Genomic DNA, 16,050 nt, shown 5'->3' on the forward strand with positions numbered 1-16,050 from the left:
TGGCTCTTCGAATAACTCTGCAGGGGATATTCGCCCACCCACCGGCTGAAGTGCTTGGATACCATCACAGATAATTAGTGGTGCGCTACAAATTAACATAGCATAAAACATCCCATAACTTAAAACATAACACAACATAATGGTTGTCATTACAACCCCTGCACTAGAAGAAGTCTGCCCCCCCAGTACAGTGCCTGCACTGCAAAGGGAGACTGAAATTCCATCAGGACTCCCTGCACATCTGCACAGTCACTCTATTTGAACCCTTCTCCCTGCAGTCAAAATATGAGCCCCCTGCCCAGTCCTACACAGTTACGCTGTATGTGAGGTACAGAGTACAAGCAGGCATCAGACCTCCTCCAGAATACTGGCTGCGTCTGCTGGTCTGAAGGAGGGCAGTATGTGGGACATTTCACTCACAAGAGGTGTCACACAAACAGAATAAAATATTTTATTTCACAAAATAATTTCACAGTTTAAACAGACAGGCATCCTCACGGTCTCAAAAGTGCATGGTCAAAAGAGTTAAATTGTGTCAGAAAGGTTTAAACACATACTTGTAGTTTCAGAGCCACCAATGTAGCTGGTTTGAAAGACTGGAGCAGTGAACCCTCTGGACAGAAGGGTCACAGGCAGTTTTGGTACAACCAGAGACATACTAGGAAAATTCATCAAGAATCTGGTGGTAACTATGGGATGCTTCACTACTCTGAGGGTGAGAATGCACCATTCAACCAGGAAGGCGACTCCTGGATTTCAGCAGCAAACAATGTATGGTCTCTGAGTCAGGGACAGTGCAGTGACATGCTAGAAGGCAGCAATGAATTCTGGGAACCATATCAGCACATTAGGACATCAGTCAATAGATGACAGGGGCTGGATTGAGCCACCTGCCACTCAAACAGTGTAGGCTGGGATCGGTCACTGATCTAACAGAGATGGGAGGGGACCCTGGCCAAAGGCAGTCACTGGCACAGCTCTGGTGCAGACTGGAATAAGGTCACTGAATGCAGATGGGAGGATTCACTGGAACAGGCTGGCATCTGTCAATGAGCTCAGAGAGGACAGGAGCTCCTTTTCACAGTGCTAATGTGCTCGGGTATCTGTCTCCAAGCACACATTTAAGCTCCCTTCAGTCATTAAGGGTGGAGAGGGGAAGCGCTCACTGCACATTACCAGCAAAGACAGGGAGCCGTGCTGGGCTCTTAGAAGGCAATGGGCCCAAACTCTGCACCAGTGCATGTTGTATCCAGTCACTGACTCAGGGGTATGGGAGGGACCCTAGCTCAGCACCAGTGCATGCTGTAACCAGTCGCAGACTCAAGGGTGTCTGAGGGCCCGGTCGCTGACTGAGGGTTGTGGGAGAGGCCCTAGCTCAGCACCAGTGCATGTTGTAACCAGTCGCGGTTTGACACATGTGGGAGGGGCCTAGCTCAGCACCAGTGCATGTGGTAACTAGTTGCTGAGGGGTGTGGGAGGGGCCTAGGTCAGCTCCAGTGCATGTGATAACCAGTCACTGAGGGGTGTAGAAGCGGCCCTAGCTCACCACCAGTGCATGTTGTATCTAGTCGCTGACTCAGGGGTGTAGGAGGGGTCCTAGCTTACCATCAGAGCATGTTGGCACCAGTCAGTGACTGAAGAGAGGGGGTGGCTGGGCTTTCTGACACAGCAACAGAGGCTCTGGCACAGATCTGGCTCAGGCTGGAACCAGCGTCAGAGCAGGAGGAGAGCAGATCTCTACAGTGCTTGTGTTCATCCTCGGAAGGCTGCACTAGAGTCCAGCAGTCCTGCACTTCCAGCTCCTGAGCAGCTACCCCGATGCAAACTTCTGCTGGATGCGCCTGTACTGCAGCAGTTCCTGCTCGGACACGGATGGCTGTAGTTGCTCGGCTGCTTGTACGAAATCCTCCATCGTCAAAACCAGCTCCAGCTTCTCAGCGTCCGACCCTGAAGAAGAAAAGGGAGATGGGGCCATTAACCTTCATTTGTTATGAGGACGGTGTAAGTGCAGAAACAAGGCAGACAGTCGAGCAAGAATGTCCCTCAGAGCCCAGGAAACAGCAGACCCCACTCAGAGCAGCTTCCCAGGGACCAGAGAGGGGTCCTGATAAAGGAATCTACAGCCAGAAAGGTACCTATGAAACAGTCACTGATCAGAGCACTTTGTACACACAAGGCCATCAGCGATCGTCCATCACTGAAGTGAAGTTCCATCAGCAAGGCAAGAAGTAGCATTGTAGGAAGCCGGCCTTATAAAACCCACACTGAAACCTGCTGATACCCAGTGTAAGGTGATCAACACACCAGCAATGAAGAGCAGCTCATACCTTCCTCCAGCAGCGACACCTTCCGCTTGATGGCAGACATCATGGCATCCGAACATAAAGCGTAGAGATCTGCTCCAGTCAACCGTGGAGGACACTTTTCAAGGGCCACAGAGAGGTTCACAGATGGGTCCAGCTTAAACCTGCCGAGGAAGGAGACATCAGATGGTAAGAGAGGAGGAGGACCAGTGAGAGAGAAGAGAGAGAAGGGGAGCCAAAAAACAGACAAAGCTCAAACCATGCAGTATTGGGGGAGCTTAGCTAGACTGAGCTGCAGTAATCATCGGTGGATCGATTGGGGCCGAAGCAGAGACGGAGGGGTCATCACGAGTGGCGGGTGTGACGAGGTAAGCGCGGCTCTCACTTCAGGAGGTGCCTCTGGAGTATTGTAGTCCCCCTGTGTACAGCGGAGTGCACTCCTCCGGGGAAGGTATAACTATCACCCTGGGCGACCCACTGGTCACTGCAAGCAGGTCCTCCGCTGGCACATTGGGGGTGAGGTCCATCCTGCGCTGCAGCTCTACAAAGGGAAAGAGAGCAGTGCCCAGGAGACCTTGGTCTGTTCAAGCTCTCCCCGAGGGGTGAGTCTGGGCCCTGGGGGACAAGGCGAGTTGAGTCCCTGAGGAGCCCTAAAAACACTGCATCTGGCCAGCGATCTGCCCCGTCTGAACTTATCTACATTACTTGAGGCCAACTTCCGCCGCCTTGATACCGTCTCAGGTGGTTGGAGAAACCAAGCGCCCAAGTCAACGGTATGCCCCCAACAGAGCCATTTTTGGAGCGATTGCAGATGCTTAGACTGGGAAGGAGTGTGATCATGGGGAAAATTGATAAGTAGTCTCCCCCCCCCCCTCCCTTTGGGCCCAGCAGGTGCCCTAGGCAGTAGTCGCCCAACGATGTACTGGGCACTCCTGGAAGGCAGCCTCAGACTCTGCAGGGATGGGGCAGAGATGAAGGCCTTGCTACGCAGCAATGCAGAAAAGCCTGGCATTTACGGATTATAAAATAGATACCCTAAACGCCCGTATAGACTCCATTACAAAAAAAATCCCCTTAACAAGAACGAAGTCTGCCTCAAGAAGCAAAACGCAGAATATTGTCAGCGAAAGATGGCATGGTGGCCAGGGGAGAGACAATGCAGAATAGGGAGTAAGTTCTGCAAATCATCACAGTCAAAGAAGAAGATTTTGAAGCTCGATCCCAGTGTAACAACATCTGCATGTTAGGGGTGCCGGAATCGGCTAATACCGGACGCACAGAAGATTACGTAGAGAAGATGCTGCTGGAGATGTTCAGGCATGAAGCCTTCTTGCGTCGTTTGGTGGTTGAGACGGCACGAAGATCCTTGGCTGCCAGACATCTCCCTGCTGCCTCCGCCCGCCCCATCATAGCATGCTTATTGAATTTCCAAAACACAGCACCTCGGTTGGCAAGAGGGAAAAATCACTTTTGATGGCAACCAGGTCTCATTGTACCCGGACTTCACCGTGGCCATACAAAAAGCCAGGAGGATATTCCTGCCACTTAAACAGCAGCTACTAACGGCAAACATCCAATATGCTATGTTATGCCCAGCCTGCATGTGCATCCTATATGGCGTTAAACAACATGTCTTCCAGACTCCTAAGGAGGCATCAGACTTCATTTAGAAGCTTCCATGGTGCAACTTATGAAGCCCAGTCGTGGAGAAACTCAGCACAACACACAACAGATTCTGAATAAAGAACTACTGACACCGTCCAGGAGGATGCCTGGGCGCCTCCCCCCTGGTGTCGCATCATGTACTTACATCCATTGCCTCTTCATAGGTGTTTGAACTCAAGGATACCCCCGGCACCTGCAAACCATCATTGTGGGCGCACCTTTCTTGTTTACCCAATGTCCCCAATGGGAACTACCCCTTCATACCTTGTTAGTAACCTTTCTTGGTTCAGAGTGTGCTCTCGTTTAAGGAGAATGTTTTTGATTGTACTGAGAATGCTCAGAGGTACTGTCCTGATGGGGTTGGGCCATCAGTGTGGGTGGATTGGGAGAGAGTGGGTTTCTTCTTTGGTTATGGGCGTAGGATTGGCTTCACTGGACAGCGGCAGACAGGACACTACAGTCAGCACTACAATTTCCCTAATGTCTGCACACAGCTTAGCGAACATCTTCTGGCTTCCCTTACATTATGCCTAAAACAGACACTGATCACATTGTAACTATCTCATGACTAACCTGAAACTTTAGGGTCCTGGGAAGTCTGCACTAGAAACAATGGCTGCAAGCATATATAGATATACATGGTGTCTCAGTGGCGTTGCTGCAGGAGACACATTAGCCCGCATTCCGACCTCCCGTTTGTAAAGCAATGGTCGGCATCCAGCTGTACATCCTCTTATTCATCCTATACTAGGGGGGTTGCTATAGTTATAAAGGGCAGCCCCTTCACCATGACAGGCTCATTTTATGAAAGTCAGGAACGGTATGTCATACTACGGGGAACGTGGGGCCCGACCACCGTCATGTTTGTTAACTGCCTTGGCCCTAATACTGGCGATCCAGGATTCTTTGACACTCTCTGGAGCAGGGTATTGGCAACTGGACCTAACACCATACTGTGGAGCTCAGACTTTAATTGCACCGTTCATGACCACAATGATAGCAGACTGATAGAGCACATACGAACCACAGAGGAGGCACACTGTCCTCCAGGGACTTGTGTGCCATTATAGACGATCATGCGTTAGTGGATGTATAGAGGTGCCATAACCCACAGTCGCGCGAAGGCACACATTACTCCACTGCGCAGGACACCAGGTCCCGGATAGACTACTGGCAAGAGATGTTGAGACATGGGTAATAATTGTTCGTCACTTGGTTCATGCACTGTCAGACCATTCCCCTGTGCTGTTGACCCTATGGATCCCAAGGCTGTTAACGGGGGACACAATGGCAATTAAACTCTAAGGCCCTCTTGATGACATTGTCGTGGGAGAGATTCAGGCAGCCATCGTTGAATATTTTTTACTTAATTTGGGGTCAGTCAAAGAGAGGGGAACCAAATGGGAGGCCTTTAATGCCACCACTCAGGGTGTCTGTATTTCAAAATTAGGTGGCATTCACCCTTACCCCGACTGGAACTAGAACTGATGCCCCAGGAGTTACAAGTGGAACATAGTGTTCAGCTTCAGACGAGCATCATAAACTTACCAAATACATAGAAGTAGTCGACAGAGAAGCTACATTTTGTGGAAAGTATGCTTGAGCCTGGTCCTTTGGAGAGGGGGAGCTCCCAGGAAGGTCACTAGCAAACATGATTAAATGCCCATGGGCTGCCAACACCATAATGTCTACTACTGAAGAAAAAGGTGTTGAACGGGACTCTATGCCTAAGATTTTACGTGTACTCCACTCTTATTATTCTAGGCTCTATTCCTAGGGATCACACACCGCTCCAGTGTGGCTTGGTGACGTCCAGCACCAATTACCAGTGCAACCTTTCACGCATGATGAGGTGTGTGAAGTGATAAATAGGCCACCCACATGTAAAGCTCCGGGATCAAATGGACTCCCTGTGGAGGTTTATAAACATTATCGAGATATCTGTATCCCACACCTCCTGAGTATGTTTGAGGAGGTTCGCACTCGCTGAGTACTTCCTTCCTCGATTTGGAAGGCTATTTTGTAGACCCACCAGAAACTGGGCAAACTGGTACAATACTGAGATTCTTACCGCCCATTGCCCCATCTCAATTGTGGCACAAAAATACTGCGTAAGCTAATCGTAACCAGGATGAAGCTGCTCCTTCCTAACAGGATCCGTACGGATCAATTAGGGTTCATTGCAAGCCACTCTATAGCACACAGTCACACAATATCCGCAAAGTCTTTGCCCTGATTCAAGAGCACGACCTGGAGGTCTTCACGGTTGCAGTGCTTTTGGACGCATCCAACGATTCAGAAAAGGGGGTGGTGATGAACAGAGTGTCTGAATTAAGCAGACCACTCTTACCCAGTCCAAAGATCAGGGCTTGATCCATCACCGTTATTTATCTCACTGCCCCATCCCAGCTCAAAACCTGGCTATATGCAAATCAGTCTGTCCCTGGCCCAGTGCATCATGGGAACAGGGCAGACTAAACTACCAAGCCAATTCTTCACCAGAAAGGAGACAAGCTACCGGGGACCGGTTTCTGGCATTTCAGCCGTCGTCGGCCCGGCTTGCTTGAATCCTGATGGTGCAGTGAGAAAGGGACTCATGTCTGAGTATACCCTGCCACACCTATAGTGGCCAAAATCGATTCAGAAAAGGGGGTGGTGATGAACAGAGTGTCTGAATTAAGCAGACCACTCTTACCCAGTCCAAAGATCAGGGCTTGATCCATCACCGTTATTTATCTCACTGCACCATCCCAGCTCAGAACCTGGCTATATGCAAATCAGTCTGTCCCTGGCCTGATCTCTTGACTGGGTGAGAGTTTTCTGCTTAATTCAGAGTCTGATCTCTTGACTGGGTGAGAGTTTTCTGCTTAATTCAGACCCTGATCTCTTGACTGGGTGAGAGTTTTCTGCTTAATTCAGAGACTCTGTCCCTCACCACCCCTTGTTGTAAATATTTTTGTCCACCCTAAGCGTGGAAGGGTATACTCAGATGTGAGTCCCTTGCTCATTGCACCATCAGGATTCAAGCAAACTGGGCCGAAGACGGCTGTAATGCCAGAAACCGCTCCCCGGGAGCTTGTTTCCTTCCCAGTGTAAGAATTGGCTTTTGTAGTTTGGTTTGCCCTGTTCCCATCATTCACTGGGACAGGAACAGACTAATTTGCATACAGCCAGGTTCTGAAACTGGGATGGTGCAGTGAGCTAAAAAACGGTGTTGGATCTAGCCCTGATCTCTTGACTGGGTGAGAGTTTTCTGCTTTATTCAGAGACTCTGTCCCTCACCACCCCTTGTTGTAAATATTTTTGGACGCATCCAGGCATTTGATTAAGTGGAATGGGATTAACTCTTCCCTATCCTTTCGCAAATGAGTATACCACAAACTTTTTAACCTGGGTCCGCCTCCATTATAGCTCTAAACGACAGGTATAAGAGTCAATGAATGCCTCTGGTGATCTCCAGAGGCACTAGGCAGGGATGCCCTCTCTTACCAGTTTTATTTACCTTGGCTCTGGAGATCTTGCCCCCTGGTTCTCTGATGAACTCAAAAAGCAGAAACAAACTAACAAACAAAGAGAAAGACATTGGCGAAAGCACTATGACCCCGAGAGTAAAGTGCTATATAAAGAGTCACTCACTCGGTACAAACATATGATTGCGGAGGCCGAACAAATAGACAAGGCAAAAAACTCATGTAAGGAGCTATTTGATATAACTAAGCTTTTATCAGGTGGTACGCAGGATCTCACACCCCCTCCTTCACAACATCTCTGTGATGCCCTATCTGATTTTTTCTTCAAGAAAGTCAATGATATCTTCCAGGCATTCTCCCTAAACACTAACATCGACCCTCATTCCCCTCCTTTCACACCGCGTGATAACACACTCACACGCTTTGCTGACCTCACTATGGACCAGACGCAGAGCCTCATTTCAAGGATTAAATCAGGGTCAGCACTGGATCCTTGCCCGCTTAAAGTGCTTACACCAGTTATGGACACGCTGATTCCGGTCATTACACAGGTCTGTAATGCTGTGTTTAGATCGGGCATTTTCCCTGCCTCACTGAAACACACTTTGGTTAAACCACTACTAAAAAAATTCAATCTTAACAAAGATGAACTAAAAAACTATCGGCCGATAGCTAGTCTCCCCTTCCTGGCCAAGGTCATAGAAAAAGGTATGAACCAACAATTGTCGGAGTTTGTTGAGCGGCATCAGTTGCTCGACAATACTCAGTTCGGTTTTCGCAAATGTCATGGCACGGAAACCGCCCTCCTAAAAGCGGCAGATGATATACGAGCCATACGAGATCAGGGGGGGACAGCAGTCTTGGTCCTGCTGGATCTCTCTGCGGCCTTCGACACGGTCGACCACAAGATCTTGGCCGACCGTGTCGAACGATTAGGGGTCCAGGAAACAGCGCTGGACCTACTTGTATCATTTTTGGCTAACAGAACGCAGGCGGTATCCCTTGGACCATACCAATCTCCTAAGGTGTCCTTGCCGTGTGGGGTCCCCCAAGGCTCGTCCCTAAGTCTGACGCTCTTCAACATATACGTGTCGGACCTTGCTAGTGTCATCAAAGCATTTGGGATGAGCCTGACCTCCTACGCCGACGACACCCAACTGGTATTGGCCATTAAAGGGGATGGGGATGAAGTGGCCAAGTTATTCACCAGGGGAATGGTGGCCATAGGTGACTGGATGGCCACGAATTGTCTCAAACTTAATTCAGATAAAACTGAAGTGGTCATCTTCGTTCACCTTTCTCCGGCCTGGTCACCAGAATGGTGGCCAACATCGTTTGGAACTCCCCCCAGCCCAGCTCTTAAAGTCAGAAATCTGGGTATCACTTTTGATGCAGGTCTAAATTTCATGGCACACGCTAACAAGACTGCGGCGACTGCTCATATGAAACTCAGAATGATCAGGAAATTACTACCATACCTACCGGACACTGCTGGGAGAACTCTGGTCAGCTCACTAGTCCTGTCCGCACTGGACTATTGTAATGCTCTATTCCTAAATGCACAATCCCGGGTGACTAACAAGATGCAGTCAATTCAAAATGCTGCCGCCCGGATGCTGGCGGGACTTCCCAAGTTTGCATCGGTCTCAAACACTATCAGGGAACTTCACTGGCTTCCGATACGTAGCCGTATCAAATTTAAATCATTGTGTATTCTTTACAAGGCACTCAATAACCAAGGCCCCCACTTCCTTAAACATAATCTTCATCACTACACCCCAACCCGTTCCCTTCGCTCCTCTCACCACAATCACCTAGTAGTGCCTCGTACTAGAACAGTCACTTGGGGTGACAGGCGCTTTCTGGTCGCCGCCCCCAAACTCTGGAACACCCTCCCTCTACACATTAGGACTAGCCCTTCCCTGTTCATATTTCGCAAACAACTTAAGACTTGGTTATTTGACCAATAGCTCCACTTTTTGTTAGGTCTTCTAAAATACTGATCCATCCCTTAAGCCAGCGCCGAGACGCCTACGGGTATTCGCCGCGCTCAATAAATGTCATTAAATAAATAAATAAATAAATAAACATGTTGCACCAGCTCTGCTACACCCTCCACCCCATTCTGATATCGCTTTACACGGATGATATGACCTCATACTTGCTGAATCCAGGTACTTGCCTTAAAATTCTGTGAGAGTACAGTAGATTTGAGCGGCTATCAAGGGGTCACTAATAATTAGGGAAAATCCTTAATCTTTCCTCTAATAGAGGGGGTGTGGCATTGTAAATGTAAATGTTTTTGTACTTGTATAGCGCACAGATACCCGCAGTGGGTTTCCCGGCGCATGTACGAATACTGCAAGGGAACCCTTCCTGGCTTTCCCTGTGAAGTGTCCCCTCCTGGGCATCCCCATGGTGCAGACCAGGCATCCCTCGCGTTGTGGGGGGCGTTGTGGAGACTAAGCAAGCTATTGCCCAGAGTTGCAGCATGGGACCCATGATCAGAATTGGCACTGAGGCGAGAATATCCGGTCAGGGGAATTAATGAGCCCGAGACCCGCCAGGGCAGGAATCGAACCCTGGTCCCTGGCCAGAGCTCTGCATCGAGGTCTGCCTGCTCTAACCATTGAGCCACACTTCTACCCCAGATTTCTCTTTAGAGTGGTGCGAGGGTTCGGAGAAAAATCTGGGGTTGTGGCTTAGTTGGGACATGGATGCAGTGAGCCGAGACAACTATGGCCGAACAGTGAGATAGATTGCGGACCTGGTGTCCGGCTGGATGAGTCTCCCTCTGATGCTGGCAGGTTGAATAGGACTCGTTAAAATGGTGTTAATGCCTAAGCTACTCTGCTTGGTCCTAAATATCCCTCTGTCTCTCCCAAAATGCCTTCTCCGTCACATCTGCTCCCAGTTCATAAACGTCACTTGGGCCAATAATAAGCAGCATCATATAGGGTGAGATACAATTAACACCGTCTTTTGGCCGGGGGAGGGTTTGAGGCTCCTGACCCAGAATTGTACTACCTTAGTGCCAAGGTCCATTTTTCACACTACTGGTACGGCTGAGGACGTCCATCTCCCACACTGTGGTTGACGCAGATAAGTTGGCACCTACATCACTCAGAGCACTTCTTGGCTGGGCACCCCTAGGGTATGAACTAAGCATGTCCACGGCTAACTGCACACAGCGGGCATGGACTGAACTGGGAAGGCGTGAGGGTCTAGGGTACTATATTTACCCCCCTTCCGCTTCACAATCATCCACAATTCACCGCCATGCACGAAACAAAGGCCATTCCCCCGATGCGCAGAAGGGACCCATGCTGAGCAGCGCACCGCGCTAGGATACTTTTCTCAATCACCCCGGAATTCCCTGCAGAGCCAGTGGCCTGTGGGGCCTCCTCTACGATGCAATCGATTTCTAAATTATACAGAGCCGTACTTAAAGATGCGCCAATGCCATTGCATTCCGCATGTATGAGATGGGAGAGGAGGTGGGTTTTAAGATTCCAGTGAAAATTTGGATTTTTTGCTGTGCTGTGTGCTTTAAATGGGGCAGGACTGTCGGGTACTACATACCAGCACTTTTTTATTTTGAGAGGGAGAGTACTAACACTTCTCAAGAGAGATGAAACAGATTTCATTGGAGTTTGCCGGCACTTCGAGGGACGTTACAGGTTTCATTGGAGAGTACCGGCACTTCGAGGGACATTTTAGATTTCATTGGAGAATGCCGGCACTTCTTTGATGACACTCTCTACTTGGGTAACCGGTGACGGGCCTAGGGATCCGAGGGTAGCTGTGCTGGGATGGGTATGGGACATCCTGGCATTCTATCGCCGCCATACTGCCTGGCGCTTCTCCAGGGGCGTAGATTAGTGGCTTGCTGCTGGGGAGGAACCCCAGCTCCGAACCATAAGCACCCAATGAACAGTTCGATCTGTGCGCTTCAATGCTTCCCTCGTTGTCCAGGTATTAGAAATGTGGGACCCTCTACAAACGATCCAGCTGACTGAGCCCGACTACAGCACCGGGACCCAGAGGGGGGATTCTGAGTGAACTGAGGTGTTCTGGACAGCTTGGGCCTTGGCGGTGTGTAAGGTCTGTATGTATGCAGGCCGACTGCTCAGGAGGACTCGGCGATGAGGGGCCTTGGAGGCTTTCATCGCATCTTCTTGATGTAGAAGGACATCAGCTCTTGGGGATTGATAATCCTGTCCAGGGGCCCTCACTATACGCCTCGCTTTGGATTCTGTTGTTAATTTCTGTTTATTTGTCACTCAATAACCATAATAAAATAAACAAAATACAAATCACCTCTGCCTTATGTCCATTAAAAGTAGGTGGGGGACTGTAAGAAGTGCAGGGCACCGCCTGCGAGTAAACACTGATGCCAAGACAGCTGGGTTAAGACTAAACTGTGCTGCAGTTAATTTGAAAAGTTACACAAAGGGGTTACGGTCATTTATTTATACGTAAATTAGCGTTCTGTAGACTTATTGCGTAGGTGGCTCGGGCACTTGAAGGGAAAGCGGGAGTCAAGGCACACGCTCAGGGCTCGCACAAACAAGGTCGTTCAAGTAATTTAAACAAGTCCGCTGCTGATGACGACGGGTTTCCCTACAGACAATGCATCGGTTTAACATCCGGCCTCCCCACAATCCACCGTTAGAAAAGGAACTACTTGAGGCACATGTCAACGACGGGAAGAAGCAAAGTACAGGGAGCCAATAGAGACGGTGGGCTGACCCAAAGCCAGTGGGCGGGAGAGAAACATGAGTGACACTATACCAGGCCAACGGAAGAAGCTTGGGGCCAGAAGCTCCTCCGTGGCTGAACATTATTATGAAATGTTGGTAAAAAGGTAAAAACAATAGTCAGTGGTAAAGCTAAAGCTGTCTCAGGTGAGACCTATGAAAGGAAAGTCACGGGCGCTGCTCTTCACACTGCCGCCCTTGCCCTTATCGGCCCATATAGCCAGCATGGCACTGCCATGGTGCGGAGAAGGTCCCTCTTAAAGGAAGAGATCTTTCAACTAACACCTTTGGAGGTCGCTAGAGATGCACAGAGTGCACGAGTCTATTACTTACAACTAGGTCATGACAAGGTGGAACTTGAGGTTTGTTCCGGTTTTGTATCATTGTGTGAGAGAATGCTTATATGGGGTCAGACTACAGCGGGAAATAGGTTCATGCAGCAAAACTAAAGTGACCCCATTGCTGAATGAAATACCTGAAAAAAAGGAAGATGTTTACAAATTGGGGTCGTTTTGAACTTGTGAAGACGCGTTGCAAGGTATGGAAGAGAGCGTGGATTTGTACTTTCTGCAGGCAATGTTTGAATTAATATCCGAGAAATCACAGTAAAAACAGCCCACACACTGACCCGTCAGACCAGCCTGTCTGGCACTGCCTGAGTGGCCTATAGGCCAGTCGGGCTCCGTGTTTTTGCGCATTAGATGCTGATCTACAGACTCACAAGCGTTCAAGTTACACAATGTGGGCAGCACCTCTGTTACGGTCAGACATGGTCTGCTTCGCTCCACTGTCACAGGCCCTCTCTTGGGGGCCAATGTAGTTCTAGAAAGGGATGCGGAGTTTGTGCAGTGGTGACATCAGCAGGACTAAAGCCGGACACATGAGCGTCTGTCCATAATCCAAAGCACAAAGCGATACCAAAGGGGATGATGGACGGAGCGTTTGAGCAAATCAAACACTCACCCCCAGTCAATTGATCTGGGTTTAATCCATCCCCATTCAGCTCACTCCACCACCCCAGTTCAGACATGGCCATATGCAAATCAGTCTGACCCTGTGCCTCATGGGAACAGTCCCTTTGGTATCGATTTGTTCGCCTAAAGTTGGCAGTGTATGCCCAGACGTGGGTCCCTTGCTCATTTTGCCACTGGATTCGAGCTATCCTGGCTGATGAGGGTTATGAACCCGAAACCGGTCCCAGGATGCTTGTTTCCGGTCCAGGGAAGGCATGGCTTGGCAGTTCGGGCTGAACTGGGGTGGCGGAGTGAGCTGAAGAACAGTGATGGATTAAACCCAGATCAGTTGACTGGGGGTGAGTGTTTGATTTGCTCAGACGCTCCGTCCATCATCCCCTTTGGCATTGCATAATCCAAAGCGCAGCACATTGGACACACTTATACACATGGACTGTACAGGGGGAAAAGGGGGCAGAACCAGCTGCACAGAGAACACATGTGTAGGGTAGGGCCGTCCCTAGAAGAACTGGAGAGAACTATTTATACATATGTATGGACTGAGTGGGTTATGAGGCCGTCTGCACTGAGGACACATGGACAGGGTAGAAGGACACTGTCTACATGATAGACACATTGAGAGGACAGGAGGGCCCCATCTGTATGGAGGACACATGGACAGGGTGGGAAGGGCTCGTTGGTATGGAGGACACATGAACTGAGGGGGTGGGAGAGGTCCATAATGATCAAAGGCGAATGGCAGGTTGGGGTGGTTAAACTCTTCGGCATGCAGGATACACAGATGGGGTGATGAGCCCCATCTGTACTAACGACCCATGGATACAGTGACCAGGCCCATCTGCAGGAGTCACGTGACCAGGTGGAGGACTGCACCATCTTCACTGATCGTGCACGGTGAGACCAATCTGATAAAGAAGACGGCAGGGTGGGAAGAACCTTACGCAGAGAACATTTAACCGAGGTTGAGGAAAACATTTTGAGGAAAGAGCACAGAGAGTCTGTGGAAGGAGAAAAACAGGTAGTGTGAGCAGCCCCATTTGCACAAGAGAACACAGGGGGGTGGATAGTAAGAAGAAGAAAGAAGAATATGGCTGGGGCAAGTGGGCAACATTGCACTGAAAACCACATGGACTTGGCCAGCAAGAAAGAAGACTAGCCCAGCACTCACTCACTCACTCGCTCACTTACTTTCTGGTGATAGCCTTCAGCACTCGCAGCTGCGAATCACGGTCCTCGTTCACCCCAACATAGAGCAGCTTCTCAAACCTGGAAAGGAACAGAAAGCATCATAGCAAGCTCTGAAATACCAGCAGACCGACAGTGAAGCCCATTTCCAAACACCTCCCTGTAGGAACGCGGTCACTGGTTGCAAGGGCTGAAACCTTACTCAGGCAGCAACCGTTCCTGTCAGGGTGAAACAGAAGCAACCCCCAAATTAACCTGTGCTCAACCCTCTGGTAGCTTGGCACAGAGCAGTCAGCTTAAGTTAGAGGCAATGTGTAAAGCACTTAATCAGCACAAATAGGATTCTCCCATGACATGCCTATAAATGGCTCTGATTCAGTTCAGTTTAGATTTATTTATTATTTATTATTTATTTGAAGAGTTTTGTGGTTTCCTTCTCTCCTTTGAGCCTTCGATCATCCAACTCTCCCCTCATTCAGATCCCTTCTTTGTCCTTGAGCGCCTTCTAGTAATGAGTTCGCAGTTTGAAACAGTGAGGGTAAACAGAGATGTATGTGAACTAATGGAAAAACAAAGACTGAGAAAGCACACTGAAGGGAAGCTTGCAGCTGTACTACGCACTCGTCACCAGAACCCGAGAGCAGGGCAGGTGTCGGCTCCCTTGTACGTCTCACAGGCTTGACAAAAAGATGGCCTAAAAGGGCTTTTAACTAAGTATGTATATGCACAGTATATAAAGTCATCCTCTTAATTTGGATTCCGATCAGATTACTTATGTCAAAAACCACAAAGACAATAGTTTTATATTTTCCATAGCTTTCGTTACGATTGGAGGATTTACCAGTGTAAGGAAATGCCTCATTTTGCATGACCACCCCAGAGTTTTCGAGTGATGCTGCTGGTTTGTTGACTCCGAGTGCTAACCCGGCCCCAGAGCCAGTGCTCTGACCCGCAAAAGAGTATCTTTGATTGGCTCATACCCAATTGGCATAAGTGAACTTACTTAAAGGTCCCTGGTATAAGGTACCGGGGTACCAGGGCCTGTAAGTTTACGCGCCCCTCATAAGCTGCAGCCACCCTGAGCGTGACAAAGTAAAACAGGTCTCCCAGCCTGCCACAGCAGAGCAGTCGTAAATTGCTAACTAGACTCTGCCACTGAACTCAATGACAAAGTCCAGCCTCCTGTTTAATATATACAAGTCACGCTTAAGGTTGTTCTATCGAGCCCTAAGGCAGGGTGCTCTATATTAAAAGGTAGGACATGTAAGTTATACATCCAGACAGTAAAAAAACCAAATGATCATTGTTACTGTGGAAAGGCGAGTATCCCTATTAGAGTATAGAGTATAGAGTTACACGCTGGCAACTCCGCTGTGCTAACTTCAGAATGGGGCTACTAAAGTTGGTACTTCGAGGCATCAAACACGTCATTATATTATAATTCGACTTGATGCTCAAGCCAAACTTAATGCAACTGTTGAGCAAAAGGCAACTTCACCAAGTTGCCACTCTGTTGCCCAAGTTTTCCAGTGGCCATTCACAGATCCTGGCTATAAGACAGCCTGCTGCCCTCGTGGTGGGAAGAGCGAACGACTCCCTGGAAAGGACACAAAAGAGGCGTTACCTCTCACTGGCAGGAAGCGACACGGGCTGTGACCCCAAAAGGCAAGTTTCAAAGGGGAAGCCGCCTTTG

General features: G+C 49.2%; 1 protein-coding gene across 1 annotated transcript in view; it reads right to left on the bottom strand.

The window, feature by feature from the left end:
* Positions 1–435: 435 nt before the first annotated feature.
* The window catches only part of PEX6 (peroxisomal biogenesis factor 6), a 141,099-nt gene continuing 125,484 nt past the window's right edge, over positions 436–16,050 (bottom strand). Inside the window, exons 15-17 of the mRNA XM_086925819.1 lie at positions 14,361–14,438; positions 2,328–2,467; positions 436–1,947 (exon numbers count right to left, since the gene is read on the bottom strand). Coding sequence (XP_086781945.1) covers positions 1,811–1,947; positions 2,328–2,467; positions 14,361–14,438 — 355 coding nt within the window. The 3' untranslated portion in view covers positions 436–1,810. The remainder of the gene's footprint in view (positions 1,948–2,327; positions 2,468–14,360; positions 14,439–16,050) is intronic.

Source organism: Lissotriton vulgaris, chromosome 6, assembly GCF_964263255.1.
Source record: "Lissotriton vulgaris chromosome 6, aLisVul1.2, whole genome shotgun sequence".
In the NCBI taxonomy this organism is placed as follows: domain Eukaryota; kingdom Metazoa; phylum Chordata; class Amphibia; order Caudata; family Salamandridae; genus Lissotriton; species Lissotriton vulgaris.